Source organism: Argentina silus, assembly GCF_951799395.1.
Source record: "Argentina silus genome assembly, chromosome: Y".
Taxonomy (NCBI): Eukaryota; Metazoa; Chordata; class Actinopteri; order Argentiniformes; family Argentinidae; genus Argentina; species Argentina silus.
This window is the reverse complement of record NC_139654.1, coordinates 4,041,264-4,056,483: the sequence shown is the minus strand read 5'-3', so window position 1 is coordinate 4,056,483 and position 15,220 is coordinate 4,041,264. Positions and strand designations below refer to the sequence as shown.

The following is a 15,220-nucleotide window of genomic DNA, read 5'->3' as shown; positions in this document are numbered from 1 at the left end:
ACGTGACCCACGACTCTCCCTCCCGGTGACGTGACGTCACCCTCCCGTTTTCTCCGAGACTCCCAAAAAACACTTCCTCCTTCCAACCGGCACACACACACACACACACACACACACACACACACACACACACACACACACACACACACACACACACACACACACACACACACACACACACACACACACACACACACACACACACACACACGGTGACTACTACCGGATTTCTTCGTGGAAATCTACACCGGCGACCATGACGTGGGGAACCGAATTATGGGTACGTTTATCGTTGATTCCCGATTATTTCTTGAATTTAATTTGATTTGATTTGATTATTATTAATTATTATGTGTATGTGTGTGTCTCTGTTTTTCTATCTTCATTCTGATTCGTTTTATTGAACGGTTTCTCGGTGTTTGTGTATGGTGTGTGTGTGTTTGAGGAGGACGGTCGGAAGGGGCTTTTGTTCGGTAGGTGTGTGTCTGTGTGTGTGTTACGGTCGGGTCTTTTGTTCAGTGTGTCGGTCGGTAAATAGGTAGGTGTGTGTGTCGGTAAGTGTGTGTGTAGGTCGGTAAGTGTGTGTGTCGGTAGGTAGGTGTGTGTGTGTGTGTGTGTGTGTGTGTGGGGGGGGGGGCGGTTAACGGGGGAGGAACGTCGGACCGGTCGGACGGGTCTTTTGTTTGTGTGTGTCTCGGTAAGGGGGTGGGTGTGTGTGTGTGTGTGTGTGTGTGTGTGTGTGTGTGTATGTCGGTAAGAGTGTGTGTGTGTGTGTGTCTGTGTCTGTGTGTCTCTTTCTTTCAAGATTCGTTTATTTCTTCCTTTCGTGATTTACTCCGATATTTTTAATATAGATTTATTAAATGTATAATAGTTTTAATTAAATTTAAATATGTATGTTTATATATGTATATGTATATATATATGCATACATATTTAAATTTAATTAAAAGTATTATACTTATTATACTAATAATTTGTATTATAATCTAATAAAAAATAATATTATTATAATAATACTTTTTTATAATAATAATATATTTATATACAATTTTATTATGAAGTGTATATATTTTATTTTTATATTTATTTAATTATTTATTATTAGATATATAGATTAAAAGAGAATCATTGATTAAAAATAAATGTGTGTGTTTGTGTGTGTCACAGTGAGTCGTTACGCCACATTAGCATTTAGCATTGGCCATTGAATATCAATGCAACGTTAGCATGTGGCTTACGACCATTGCATATCACTACTACATGAGCATTTAGCATAGGCCATTGAATATCAAGGCAAGGTTAGCATTTAGCCTCCTCCATTGGATATCACTACAACATTAGCATTTAGCCTACTCCATTGGATATCACTACGACATTAGCATTTAGCCTACGCCATAGGACATCAATGCAACATTAGCATTTAGCCTAATCCTTTGGATATCACGACTACATTAGCATGTAGCCCACTCTATTGGATATGAATGCAACGTTATCATGTAGCATGTAGAACACTGACTCATGCTGAGGCGTGGCTTTGAGACAAAGTCCAACACACGTGTGTGTGAGTGTGTCTCTCTCTCTCTGTTGTGTACAAAACACAGACATGCTGACCTCAAGTGTTTGTGTGTCGGATGCTTATCACACACACACACATACACACACACACACACACACACACACACACACACACACACACACACATGACCTGCTGAGCTGTCTGGGTCTGGCGTGTGTGTGTGTGGTTCTGGTTCTGAGACACACACACACACACACAGATACCCAATGGAGTAGGCTACATGCTAATGTTGTAGTGATATCCAATGGTTGTAGGCTACATGCTAATGTGGCGTAATGACTCTCACTGTGACACACAGATGGTGTTGGACGTTGGACAGCTTTCCAGCTGTGTGTGTGTGTGTGTGTGTGTGTGTGTGTGGGTGGGTGCTCCTGAGACAGGGAGCAGGTGGAGAGAGAGAGGGAGACACACAGACACACACACACTCCTTCTCCTCTTCCCCCTCCTCCTCCTCCTCTTCCTCATCTATCTTCTCTTCTCCTCCCCCTCCTCCTCTCCTCTGAAACAAAACTGAAATAACCCCAAAAAATACTGACACCAACTTCCCTCCTTTCCCTCTCCCCTCCTCCTCCTCCCCCTCTCCTCCTCCCCCCGTCTCCTCTCGCCCAAGTGACGATGATAGTCTTTTTCCCAAAAACCCCTCAGAGCACTGACACCAACTTCTCTCTCTCCTCCTTTCTCCTCTCCCCTCCTCCCCCTCTCCTCCTCCTCCTCTCCCTCCCCCCTCCTCTCCTCCTCCTCCCCCTCTCCATCTCCAGGACCAGTTCGACAACCTGGACAAACACACCCAGAAAATACTGACACTAACTTCTCCCTCCTCCTCCTCTTCTCCTCCTCCCCCTCCTCATCCTCCTCTGAAACAAAATTGAAACAACCCCAAAAAATACTGACAGCAACTTCTCTCTCTCCTCCTCTCTCCTCTCCTCCCCCCCTCCTCCCCCTTTCCTCCTCCTCCTCCTCCTCTTTCTCAGGACCAGTTCGACAACCTCGACAAACACACTCAGTGGGGCGTCGACTTTGTGGACCGTTGTGCGAAATTCGTGCGGGAACGCGTCGAGATCGAGCAGCACTATGCCAAGCAGCTACGGTACACACACACACACACACACACACACACACACAGAGGAGACGCACACACACACACGGACAGAGAGACACACACACACACACATAAACAGCTGAGGCTCGGGCACACACGCACACACACACACACACACACAAAGAAGACGCACACACACACACGGACAGAGACAGACACACACACAGAAATGAACTCTCTCTCCCTCTCTCCTCTCTCTCAGGAACCTGGTCAAGAAGTACTGTCCCAAGCGTTCCAAAGAGGAGGAGCCCAGGTAAGCTAAATGCTAATGCTGCAATTGATATCCAATGGCCGTAGGCTACATGCTAATGCTAAGTGCTAAGGGTGGAGTGATATCATTTCTCACCCCAACCATAGACTTTTCACCCCACTCCCCTCCGGGAGGCGCTACAGGTCTCTCCGCACCCGAACCAGCAGGTTCAGAGGCAGCTTCTTCCCTGCGGCTGTCACCCTACTGAACTTGAACACTGCACCGACCTGACAACCTACTACCCCTGCACCCCCCCCCCCCCCCCCACCCGGACAATTGCACTATTACTCCCCTCCCCTGCTCTTACTCAATACCACTGCTCTTCTGTACATACCTGTCCATACTGTTCATACTGTTCATAATGCACATATCCTTATATTTTCTTTAATACTACTGCACATACTGTACATACCTGTTTATACTGTTTATACGGCATTCCATATTTATATTTATTCTGCTATCTACCTCATGTTACTGTTAATACATATATACTGCTAGACTGCATTACCCATACAGCTCATATGCTGCTACACTGTTCATACTGTAACTTATTTACTCTGCTATAATGCTATAATGCTACTGCTAATTCATATACTGCTATACTGCACTACTTATATTATACTGCACTACTTACTGCTCATATATTGCACTACCTGTAAATACTGTTCATTGCACTTTCTGCTATTTTGCACTTCTGGTTAGACGCTAACTGCATTTCGTTGTCTCTGTACTTGTACTCTGCACAATGACAATAAAGTTGAATCTAATCTAATCTAATCTAATCCAATGGCGTAAGCTACATGATAATGTTGCATTGATATCCAGTGGCGTAGGCTACATGCTAATGCTACCGTGTGGGTTTGTGTGTGTGTGTGTGTGTGTGTGTGTTTGTGTGTGTGTGTGTGTCTGTGTTTCTGTGTGTGTGTGTAGGTTCACCTCCTGTCTGTCGTTCTACACCATCCTCACCGAGATGAACGATTACGCGGGACAGAGAGAGGTACATCTATAATAATAATTTATTTATATCTATAACTATATATCTATAACTATATACCTATAACTATATATCTATATCTATATATCTATAACTATATATCTATATCTGTAACTCTATATCTATATATCTATATCTATAACTATATATCTATAACTATATACCTATAACTATATATCTATATCTATAACTATATATCTATGACTATATATCTATGTCTATGACTATATATCTATATTTATAAATATATATCTATAACTATATATCTACAAAATCAGCAGGGGATCAAATAATTATTTCCCCCACTGTATATGTATATATCTACATATGTACATATCTATATCTATATTTCTATGTCTATATATATATCTGTACATCTATATATCGATATCTATCTATCTATATCTGTATCTATATATCTATGTCTATATATCTATATCTTTATATCTATATATCTATATATATCTATATCTTTATATCTATGTATCGATATATTTTAACCCTAACCCTTTTTTTATTATTATTATTTATTTATTGTTTTATTATTATTATTTTTAATATATATTTAAAAAAAAAAAGAATATTGTTTTATAATATTTATATATAATACTATCTATCTAATCTATTTTTTTTATGTTGTTTTTGTTTGCATGTGTATGTGTAATAATAATAATAAAACATTAGTTTTTTTATATTTCTATTTTATATATTTTTAATATATTATATTCTAATAATTATATGTAATTAAATATAGGACTCCAGATATTGTATGTTAGTAATAATAACAATACTACTACTATTAAAACGTTATATATTATACAACATATTATTAATAATTATAGTAATAATAATAATAATATATATTTGAGATACATTTTTATTTGATAGTTTTCGAAATGTTTTACATAAATTAAATATATTAAGTATATTAATAATAATAAGTGATAATAATAATAATAATAATAATAATAAATATGTTAGTAATACTAATACTAATAAAACGTTATATATTATAGTCATAATAATAATAATAATATATATATTTCAAATATTTTTTTATTTGATAGGTTTCGAAATGTTTTATATGAATTCAATATATGAAGTATATTATTATTATCATTATTATTAATAATAATAATAATAATAATAATAATAATAATAATAATAACAATATATAACCCTTTTTTAGAACTATATTTATATTTTTTCATATGTAGGATACATAATTAAATATTAAGTATATTAATACTACTACTACTATTAATGACAATATTAATATCTAACATTTTTAAAATATATTTTTTATAATAACAATAATACTAATAATAATATCAATAATATTCATAATAAAATGGATAATAATATCACTAATAATAATAATAATAACAATAATATGTTTACTACTACTACTACTACTACTACTAATAATAATAATATTAACAATAATAATATTAATATTAATAACAGGTGGTTGCCGAGGAGATGGGTCACCGGGTGTACGGGGAGCTCATGAGATACTCCCAGGAGCTCAAGGCCGAGAGGAAGCATGTGAGTGACGCTAATGCTACATGCTACATGGTATATAACACATTGTAGTGACCTGAGAGAGAGAGAGAGCGAGAGAGAGAGAGAGACACACACACACACACACACACACACACACACACACACACACACACACAAGGGCATCTGTGCCTTTAAGAGAGAGGGTGGTGGGCGGAAGTGGATATGTGTTTTGTTTCCGGGCGCGCTGTCATGCCCGCTCGGTGTTGTTGGTAGTTGTAGTTCATGTGGAGAGTAAACGGACTCATTGTTTACCGCACCTCCACATTGGTGACCCTGTGAGAAGAATATGTCGACGTCCGAAGATGGCAACGACTACCCTGCAATGCCTGGACCGAGCGGGGCGGGAGAAGCGGCTAATGCTACCGTCTACGCCGCGACCATCAAGTTGCCTGACTTTTGGCAGCGTATTTCATCATTCGTGCTATGTGCTACGTGCTAATGCTATGTGCTACATAATACATGGGATATTCTTCATCATTCGTGCTATATGCTACGTGCTACACACTACGTGCTACATAATGCATGGGATATTCTTCATCATTCGTGCTATATGCTACGTGCTACACACTACGTGCTACATAATACATGGGATATTCTTCATCATTCGTGCTATATGCTACATGCTATGTACTATATGCTACATGCCACATAATCTGTGTGTGTGTGTGTCTGTCTGTCTGTCTCTCTCTCTCTCTGTGTGTGTGTGTGTGTGTGTGTGTGTAGCATCTCCAAGAAGGCAGGAAAGCCCAGCAGTATCTGGATCAATGTTGGAAGCAGATGGACGGGGTGAGTGTGGAAAAGGGGAGAGGAGGGGGAGGGAAGGAAGGAAGGAAGGAAGGAGGGAGGGAGGGAGGGAAGGAAGGAGGGAGGGAGGGAAGAAAGGAGAGAAGGAAGGAAGGGGAGGAGGGAGGGAATGAATGAGAGAAGGAAGGAGGGAGGGAGGCAGAGAAGGAAGGAGGGGGGAGGGAGGGAAGGAAGGAGAGAAGGAAGGAAGGGGAGGAGGGAGGGAATGAACGAGAGAAGGAAGGAGGGAGGGAGGCAGAGAAGGAAGGAGGGGGGAAGGAGGGAGGGAGGGAAGGAAGGAGAGAAGGGAGGAGGGAAGGAAGGAAGGAGAGAAGGAGGGAGGCAGAGAAGGAAGGAGGAGGGAGGGAAGGAGGGAGAGAAGGAAGGAGGGAGGGAAGGAGGGAGGGCGAGAAGGAGAGAGGGATGAGGGTGTGTCTCTCTGCTCTTGCCGCATTATGTCTATAATATCTCCCCCTCTCCCTCCCCCCCTCCCTCATCCCTCCATCCTCAGAGCAGGAAGAAGTTTGAGAGGGAGTGCCGCGAGGCGGAGAAGTGCCAGCTGGGCTACGAGCGCCTGGACAACGACACCAACGCCACCAAGGCCGAGGTGGAGAAGGTAACGCTAACGCGCTACATGCTAGGCGCTGTGGGTTTTCTCATGTACGTGCTACATGCTAAGTGCTAAGTCCTACGTGCGTTACGTGCTACAGGTTATCTCTCGCACATGCTACGTGCTATAGGTTTTCTCATGGACATGCTGCATGCTACATGTCGGTGTCGGCTGGGCTACGAGCGCCTCGGCAGCGATGCTAACGCCACCAAGGCGGAGGTGGAGAAGGTGACGCTAACACGCTAATGTGCTATATGCTACAGGCTATGGGTTTTCTCATGTAAATGCTACATGCTGCGAGGCCCCTCATCCCCCCTTTTCTCCTCTTCCCAGGTGCCCGAGAAAACCCCCACCACAAACAAAACTTGTTCCCTTCTCCTCTCTCCCCCCTTTGTCCTCCCCCCTCTCTCCTCATTTCTCTCTCCTCCCCCTCTCTCCTCTCCCTCTCCTCCTCCTCTCTCCTCTCCCTCTCCTCCTCTTCCTCTTCTTCCCAGGTGACCCCAGACTCGACCTCCTACGGGAACCCCCCCCCCCAACGAATAAAACTTGTCCCCTTTCTCCTCCCCCCCCTCCCTCTCTCCCCCCTTATCCTTCCCCCCTTTCTTCTCCTCTCCCTCTCACCCCCCCCACCCCCTGCCAAACCCCCACAAAACCAAATCAAACGTGTTCCTCTCTCACCTCCTCCTTCCTCCCTCCTCCCCCCTTTCTCCTCCTTTCTCCCCCCTCCTCCCTCCCACCTTCCAGGCCAAGTCCCAGCTGTACCTCCGGACGCACGCGGCCGACGAGAGCAAGAACGACTACGCGGCTCAGCTGCAGTCCTTCAACAAGGACCAGTGGCGCCACTTCCACCAGACGCTGCCGCAGGTCTTCCAGGTTAGCATGTTAGCATTGCCCTAAGGCCGTTTACACGTATTAGCGTTAGCGTGTTAGCATTGACCTATGATAAATTACATATGGTAGCATTAGCCGTAGCATGTTAGCATCAGGGTTAGTGTGTGTCGGTGTGCCCAGCTGCAGTCCTTCAACATGCATGTTAGCATTGCCCTATGGCCCTTCCCATGTTAGCATGTTAGCGTTAACATGTGTATGTTGGTGTACGTGTGTGTGTGTCTCTCTCAACGTGTGTGTGTGTTATGCTAATGCTAATCTCTGTGTGCATGTGAATGGTCATTGTATATTTGAATGGTCATTAGCCATTGTAGGCTAATGCATGTGTGTGTCTAATCTGGTGGTGCAACGGGTCCTGTGGCAATTTAGCATTAGCATGCTAACATGTGAATGGCCATAGGTCGATGCTAATGCTAATGTGTTATGGTAGAACCTCCAGGACATGGAGGAGCTGCGGACGGTCGAGCTGGCTGAGGCGTACCGCTCCCTGGGGCATGTTGGCGTTAGCACGCTAACGTTCTAATATGTGAATCGCCATAGGTCGATGCTAATGCTAATGTGTTATTGTGCTAGAACCTCCAGGACATGGAGGAGCTGCGGACGGTGAAGCTGGCCGAGGCGTACCGCTCCCTGGGGGAGGTGGAGCGCCGGGTCCTACCCATCGTGGAGAAGTGCCTGGAGGGCATGGTGGCGGCGGCCAAGGCGGTGGACCAGCGGCGGGTGAGTTAGCATATTAGCATGTTGCCGTTGGCCTATGGCCATTCCCATTGAGCATGTTAGCGTGTTAGCATGTTACCATTTACTCTCTCATCTCTTCTCCCTCCCTCCCTCCCTCCATATTAGCATCCTAAGCCAACTAGCACTGAAGGCTAACATGCTAACGCTAACCCTCCATCCCAGGCCTAATATGCTCATGCTAATAGGTTAATGGCCAACATGCTAACTTTCTAGAATTAGCGTGTTAGCGTTACATGTTAGCATTAGCATTTCCCCTATGACGGTTTACCTGTTACCGCTAACGCCTCCAGGACTCGGCCATCGTCATCGAATCCTTCAAGTCGGGCTTCGACCCCCCCGGTGACTTCCCCTTCGAGGACTACAGCCACCACCACACAACCTCCACAACCTCCAGGACGGGCTCCGACTCGGCCCTCTCCACCCCCAAATCGGACTCCCTTTCTGGGGGAGAGCGAGGAGGAGGCGGAGGGGGTACCGGGGGTGGAGAGAGAGGGGGTCACCCTGGAGGTCCCGATGGGGGAGGAGGGAAGCCTTCCCTGGGGAAAGCCAAGAACAAGCTGTGGCTGTTTGGGAAGAAGCCCAAGGTGAGAGAGATGGGGCTAATGGGCGCTAATGCTAATGGGGATTTGGGTGGGGGGGTCACTGGGTCGCCTGTCACCACGGGAACCGTGCTTCCCTTCCACTTCCACTTCCCTTCCCTCCCCCCTCTCCTCCTCCCCCCCTCCTCGCCACTTTTTCTCCCCCTCCCCCCTCCCTCCCCCCCCTCTCCTCCCCCCACCTGCTAGCGTGCTAAGACAGAGAGAGAGACACACACACACACACACACACACCGACTGGTAGGTTTTTCGATGGTCGTTGTCCTAACTGTGTGTGTGTGTGTGTGTGTGTGTGTGTGTGTGTGTGTGTCTCTCTCTCTCACTCTCTCTGTCTGTCTGTGTGTCTGTCTGTGTGTGTGTGTGTGTGTGTGTGTGTAGCCCCCGTCTCTGGAGGACTTCAGTCACCTCCCCCCTGAACAGAGGAGGAAGAGGCTTCAGCAGCGGTTGGACGAGCTGGGGAGAGAGTTACAGAAGGAGGTGGACCAGAGGTAACCGTGTTTTAACCATGTTTTTCGACCGTAAATTGAGTTTTGACCGTAACTCGACCGTAAAGTGACCGTCACTTGACCGTCAATCGACTGCAAACGGGACCCAGAACCGTAACATGACCGTCACTTGACCCTAAATTGAATCTTGACCGTAACTCGACCGCAAACGGGACCCCCCCCCCCCTCTCTCTCCCTCAACATCTCTCTCTCCTTCTCTGTCTCCCCCCTCCCTCCCTCCTCCTCCACCCCCCCCCCTCCCCCTCCCCAACACAGGGACGCCCTCACCAAGATGACTCTCTCTCTCCCCCTCCCTCCCCCCCCCCCCCAAACACAGGGACGCCCTCACCAAGATGACTAACTCTCTCCTCTCTCTCCCCCCCCCCAACACAGGGACGCCCTCACCAAGATGACTCTCTCTCTCCCCCTCCCTCCCCCCCCCCCCCCAACACAGGGACGCCCTCAACAAGATGACTAACTCTCTCCTCTCTCTCCCCCCCCCCAACACAGGGACGCCCTCACCAAGATGACTAACTCTCTCCTCTCTCTCCCCCCCCCCCAACACAGGGACGCCCTCAACAAGATGACTAACTCTCTCCTCTCTCTCTCTCTCTCCCCCCCCCCCCAACACAGGGACGCCCTCACCAAGATGACTAACTCTCTCCTCTCTCTCCCCCCCCCCCAACACAGGGACGCCCTCAACAAGATGACTAACTCTCTCCTCTCTCTCTCTCTCTCCCCCCCCCCCCAACACAGGGACGCCCTCAACAAGATGAGGGACGTGTACCTGCGCTCGCCCCAGATGGGCGACGCCCAGTCCCTCTCGCTCTCCCTGTCGGAGACCAACGGCGCCGTCCACCGCCTCCGCTCAGAGATCCACAAGAACGAGGTGGGGGGAGGAGAGGGGGAGGGAGAGGGAGAGGGAGGGAGGGAGACCAGACCAACGGCGCCGTCCACCGCCTCCGCTCAGAGATCCACAAGAACGAGGTGGGGGGAGGACAGGGGGGGAGGGAGGGGGGGAGGTAGAGGGAGAGGGAGGGAGGGAGTCCAGACCAACTGCGCCGTCCACCGCCTCCGCTCAGAGATCCACAAGAACGAGGTGGGGGGAGGAGAGGGGGGGAGGGAGGGGGGGGAGGGAGAGGGGGAGGAGACAGAGGGAGAGGGAGGAGAGGGAGGGAGGAGACAGAGGGAGAGGGAGGGAGGGAGTCCAGACCAACGGCGCCGTCCACCGCCTCCGCTCAGAGATCCACAAGAACGAGGTGGGGGGAGGACAGGGGGGGAGGGAGGGGGGGAGGGAGAGGGAGGGAGGGAGTCCAGACCAACGGCGCCGTCCACCGCCTCCGCTCAGAGATCCACAAGAACGAGGTGGGGGGAGGAGAGGGGGGGAGGGAGGGGGAGGAGACAGAGGGAGAGGGAGGGAGGAGACAGAGGGAGAGGGAGGGAGGGAGTCCAGACCAACGGCGCCGTCCACCGCCTCCGCTCAGAGATCCACAAGAACGAGGTGGGGGGAGGAGAGGGGGGGAGACAGAGGGAGAGGGAGAGGGAGGGAGTCCAGACCAACGGCGCCGTCCACCGCCTCCGCTCAGAGATCCACAAGAACGAGGTGGGGGGAGGGAGAGGGGGAGGGAGGGAGAAAAAGTGGGGAGGAGGGGGGGGAGGAGAGGGGGGAGGGAAGGAGGGAAGAAGGGAGCGTTCTTTCGTCTTTAACTGTGTGTGTGTGTGTGTGTGTGTGTGTGTGTAGAGCTGGCTCTCGGAGGTGGAAGGGAAGCACGGTTCCCGTGGTGACAGGCGACCCAGTGACGTCCCGCCCCCTGCGGGGCGAGAGAGGTACTACACACACACACACACACACTAACAGACGTACATACATACATACATACTTACATACTTACATATATGCATACTTTCATACATACATACAGACATACATACAAATTAATACATACTAACATACATACATACTAACTTACATACATACTAACATATATGCATACTTTCATACATACATACAAATGAATACATACATATACATACAAACTAACATACATACGTACATACATAAATAATAACATACTAACATACATATTAATACATACATACATACTAACATATATGCATACTTTCATACATACATACAAATTAATAAATACATGCATACATATTAATACATATATACATACATACATAACATACATGCATACATATTAATACATAGACACAAACTAATATGCATACATACATACATACATACATACATGTATATACATACATAAATAATAACATCCTAACATACATATTAATACAGACATACATACTAACATACATACATGCATACTTTCATACATACATACATACATACATACATACATACATACATAATAACATACATACATACATACATACATAATAACATACATACATACATACATACATAATAACATACATACATACATACATACATACATAACATACATACATACATACGTACATAATAACATACTAACATACATATTAATACATACATACATACTAACATATATGCATACTTTCATACATACATACAAATTAATAAATACATGCATACATATTAATACATATATACATACATACATAACATACATGCATACATATTAATACATAGACACAAACTAATATGCATACATACATACATACATACATACATGTATATACATACATAAATAATAACATCCTAACATACATATTAATACAGACATACATACTAACATACATACATGCATACTTTCATACATACATACATACATACATACATACATAATAACATACATACATACATACATACATACATACATACATACATACATAATAACATACATACATACATACATACATAATAACATACATACATACATACGTACATAATAACATACTAACACATGCAATGCTACACGCTAACCTCTAATGACTCTCTCTCTCAGCCCCGACGGTGGCTACAACGACGACCCCCCCTCCTCCCAGGAGCACACACACACACACACCCACCCCCCCCCCACCCACACACACACACGCTTCGGAGTTTGACGATGAATTCGACGATGATGACGACGGGGATCCTCTCCCCGTGATCGGACGCTGCACAGCTTTGTACTCGTTTGACGGTGGGTGTGTGTGTGTGTGTGCTAAGCTCACGCTAATGCAAATGCAAATGCAAATGATGACATAACATGCTACATGCTAATAATACTCTCTCCCCCTCCCTCTTTTCCTCCCCCCCTCCCTCCCTCTCTCACACACACATCCCCACACACTCTCTCCCCTCCTCCCTCTCTCTCTCTCTCATACACACACAACCCCCCCCACAGGTCAAAACGAAGGCACCCTCCCCCTCACAGAGGGACAGGTCCTCTCTGTCCTGGAGGAGGACAAGGGGGACGGTTGGACCCGGGCCCGGACGGAGGGAGGGAAGGAAGGATACGTCCCCAGCTCGTACGTGGAGAGAGAGAGGCGAGGGGGGGAGGAGGAGGAGGAGGAGACGAGAGGGGGGGAGGGGGGGAGAGAGAAGAGGAGGAGGGACAAGGAGGAGGGGGACCAGAGGAAAGGTGCGGTCACGTATATCTGATTTTGTTTTTTGGGGGGGAGGGGAGAGAGAGAGACACACACACACACGTATCTGTGTGTGTGTGATCAGATCGATTGTTTTTGATTTTATCTGTCTATCTATCTATTATTCTATCCGTCTGTCTGTCTGTCTACAGTATCTATCTATCTATCATGTGACTTACCTGTGACTCCTCCTCTTCTCTCCTCCTATTGGTCCTTACAGGTTCCTGAGTGGGGGCGGGGGCGGAGTCCAAAAAGGTCAAAAGGTCGTGGGGTGGGGGGGGAGCCAGACAGACTGGGGGCAAGAGCCAGGGAGGTTGGGAGGAGGAGCCAGACAGGCTGGGGGGAGGGGTTATGGCTTAAGGGGCGGGGTTAAGGCATGTGGTTCACGCATGAGTCATTGCATGGCCTGCAAAGGATTCTGGGAGGTTGTTTCTCGAAAGAGGGCGTTAATAGCATGTTAATAACTGGTTTAATAATTGGTTTAATAACTGGTTAATAACTATGTAAAAACTGGTTTAATAACTGGTTAATATCTATTTAATAACTGGTTTAATAACTGGTTAATATCTATTTAATAATTGGTTTAATAACTGGTTAAATAACTGGTTAATATCTATTTAATAACTGGTTAAATAACTGGGTAATATCTATTTAATAACTGGTTAATATCTATTTAATAACTGGTTTAATAACTAGTTTAATAACTGGTTAAATAATTGGTTAATATCTATTTAATAACTGGTTAAATAACTGGTTAATATCTATTTAATAACTGGTTTAATAACTGCTAGTCACCTGCTAGCTAGGTTAGTTTGGCGCTGTTAGCATGTTAAACTCCCCAACGCCCCCCTCCTTTTCCTCATCCCTCTTTTTTCCTCCTCTCCTCTTCCTCTCCTCTCCTCCTGTCTTTCTTTTCATCTCCCTGTTTTTTCATCCCTCCCTTTTCATCCGTCGTCGAAGAATGCCTGTTTTTTCATTTTTCCACTATCGTTCATTAATGCCTTAATCTCTTGTTTTTCATTTCATTGTTTATGAATGCCTTAGTCAATGTTTTTTCCACAATCGTTTATTAATGCCTGAATCGATGTTTCTGATCGAATCGTTGATTAATGCCTGAATCGATTGTGTGTGTGTGAGTGAATGAGTGAGTGAGTCTGTGTGTGACTTTTTAAGGGGATTGATTAGAGTTCAGGGTGACAAAATGGCCGACCTGCCTCCTTCTTCTCTACTCCTCCTCCTCCTCGACTCGTCAGACAAAATGGCCGACCAGAGGACACAAAATGGCCGACATCTCCTCCTCCTCGTGTCGTTCCATCATAGGACCAAAATACTTCCTGTAGTTCTTAAAACCACCCTTTTGTAGTGTTTAAACTACTTCCTGTAGTTTCCTCCACCCCACTTCCTGTAGTTCCTCGACCCAAGCCCCACCCCCCCCTCTCTCTCTCTCCTCCTCTTCCTCTCTGGGACTACAACTCCCAGAAGCCACTGCTGCATCTCAACAACCCCCCCCATGATTGTGAATTATGATTGGTATTATGGAGTATGATTATGATTACAGAGTATGATTATAATTATTTAATATGATGATGAATACGGAGTATGATTATAATCATAATATATGATTATGATTTTGGAATATGATGCTAAAATATGAGGACGATCATGCACCGAAATATGATTATGAATATCACAACAAATTCAGAATCCTAACCCTAACACTCACGACCAAGATCAACACGAGGGATTAATACGTCTGAATTATGAAATATGATGAATGCAATTATGAATGCGATTATGAATCCCAAACGTAGCTCTCCTGTTTTCCGACGACCCCTGAAACTGTGTCTGTTATGAACAAAAATATGATGAATTATGATTTTTTTTCAATAATAATTCTGAATTGTGGATGAATTGTGATGAATTATGAATGTGTTTTTTGTATTATTATTATAATGTTTTTCTTTTTTTTTAATTGGGGGGGAGGGGTTTGAAAAACAATCGATACATAGGATTGGTCGATTTTTAGCGGAGGGAGGGGGGGGGGTGGTTT

General features: G+C 45.5%; 2 protein-coding genes across 2 annotated transcripts in view; one reads left to right on the top strand and one right to left on the bottom strand.

Annotated features, from left to right (window-relative positions):
• Positions 1-15,220, bottom strand: part of LOC310823733 (uncharacterized protein) — a 566,003-nt gene that overhangs the window by 205,292 nt on the left and 345,491 nt on the right. The gene's annotated exons all lie outside the window — the stretch shown is intronic.
• On the top strand, positions 121-13,398 carry LOC310823728 (formin-binding protein 1-like; the record flags this gene model as incomplete). The annotated part of the gene is given in 18 exon segments (XM_083696579.1): positions 121-280; positions 2,551-2,666; positions 2,881-2,931; positions 3,859-3,925; positions 5,390-5,470; positions 6,212-6,274; positions 6,783-6,887; positions 7,626-7,754; positions 8,343-8,489; positions 8,798-8,969; positions 9,054-9,091; positions 9,488-9,591; positions 10,345-10,477; positions 11,330-11,415; positions 12,546-12,636; positions 12,638-12,725; positions 12,930-13,166; positions 13,391-13,398. Coding segments are annotated over 18 exon segments (1,740 nt in total). The 5' UTR covers positions 121-256.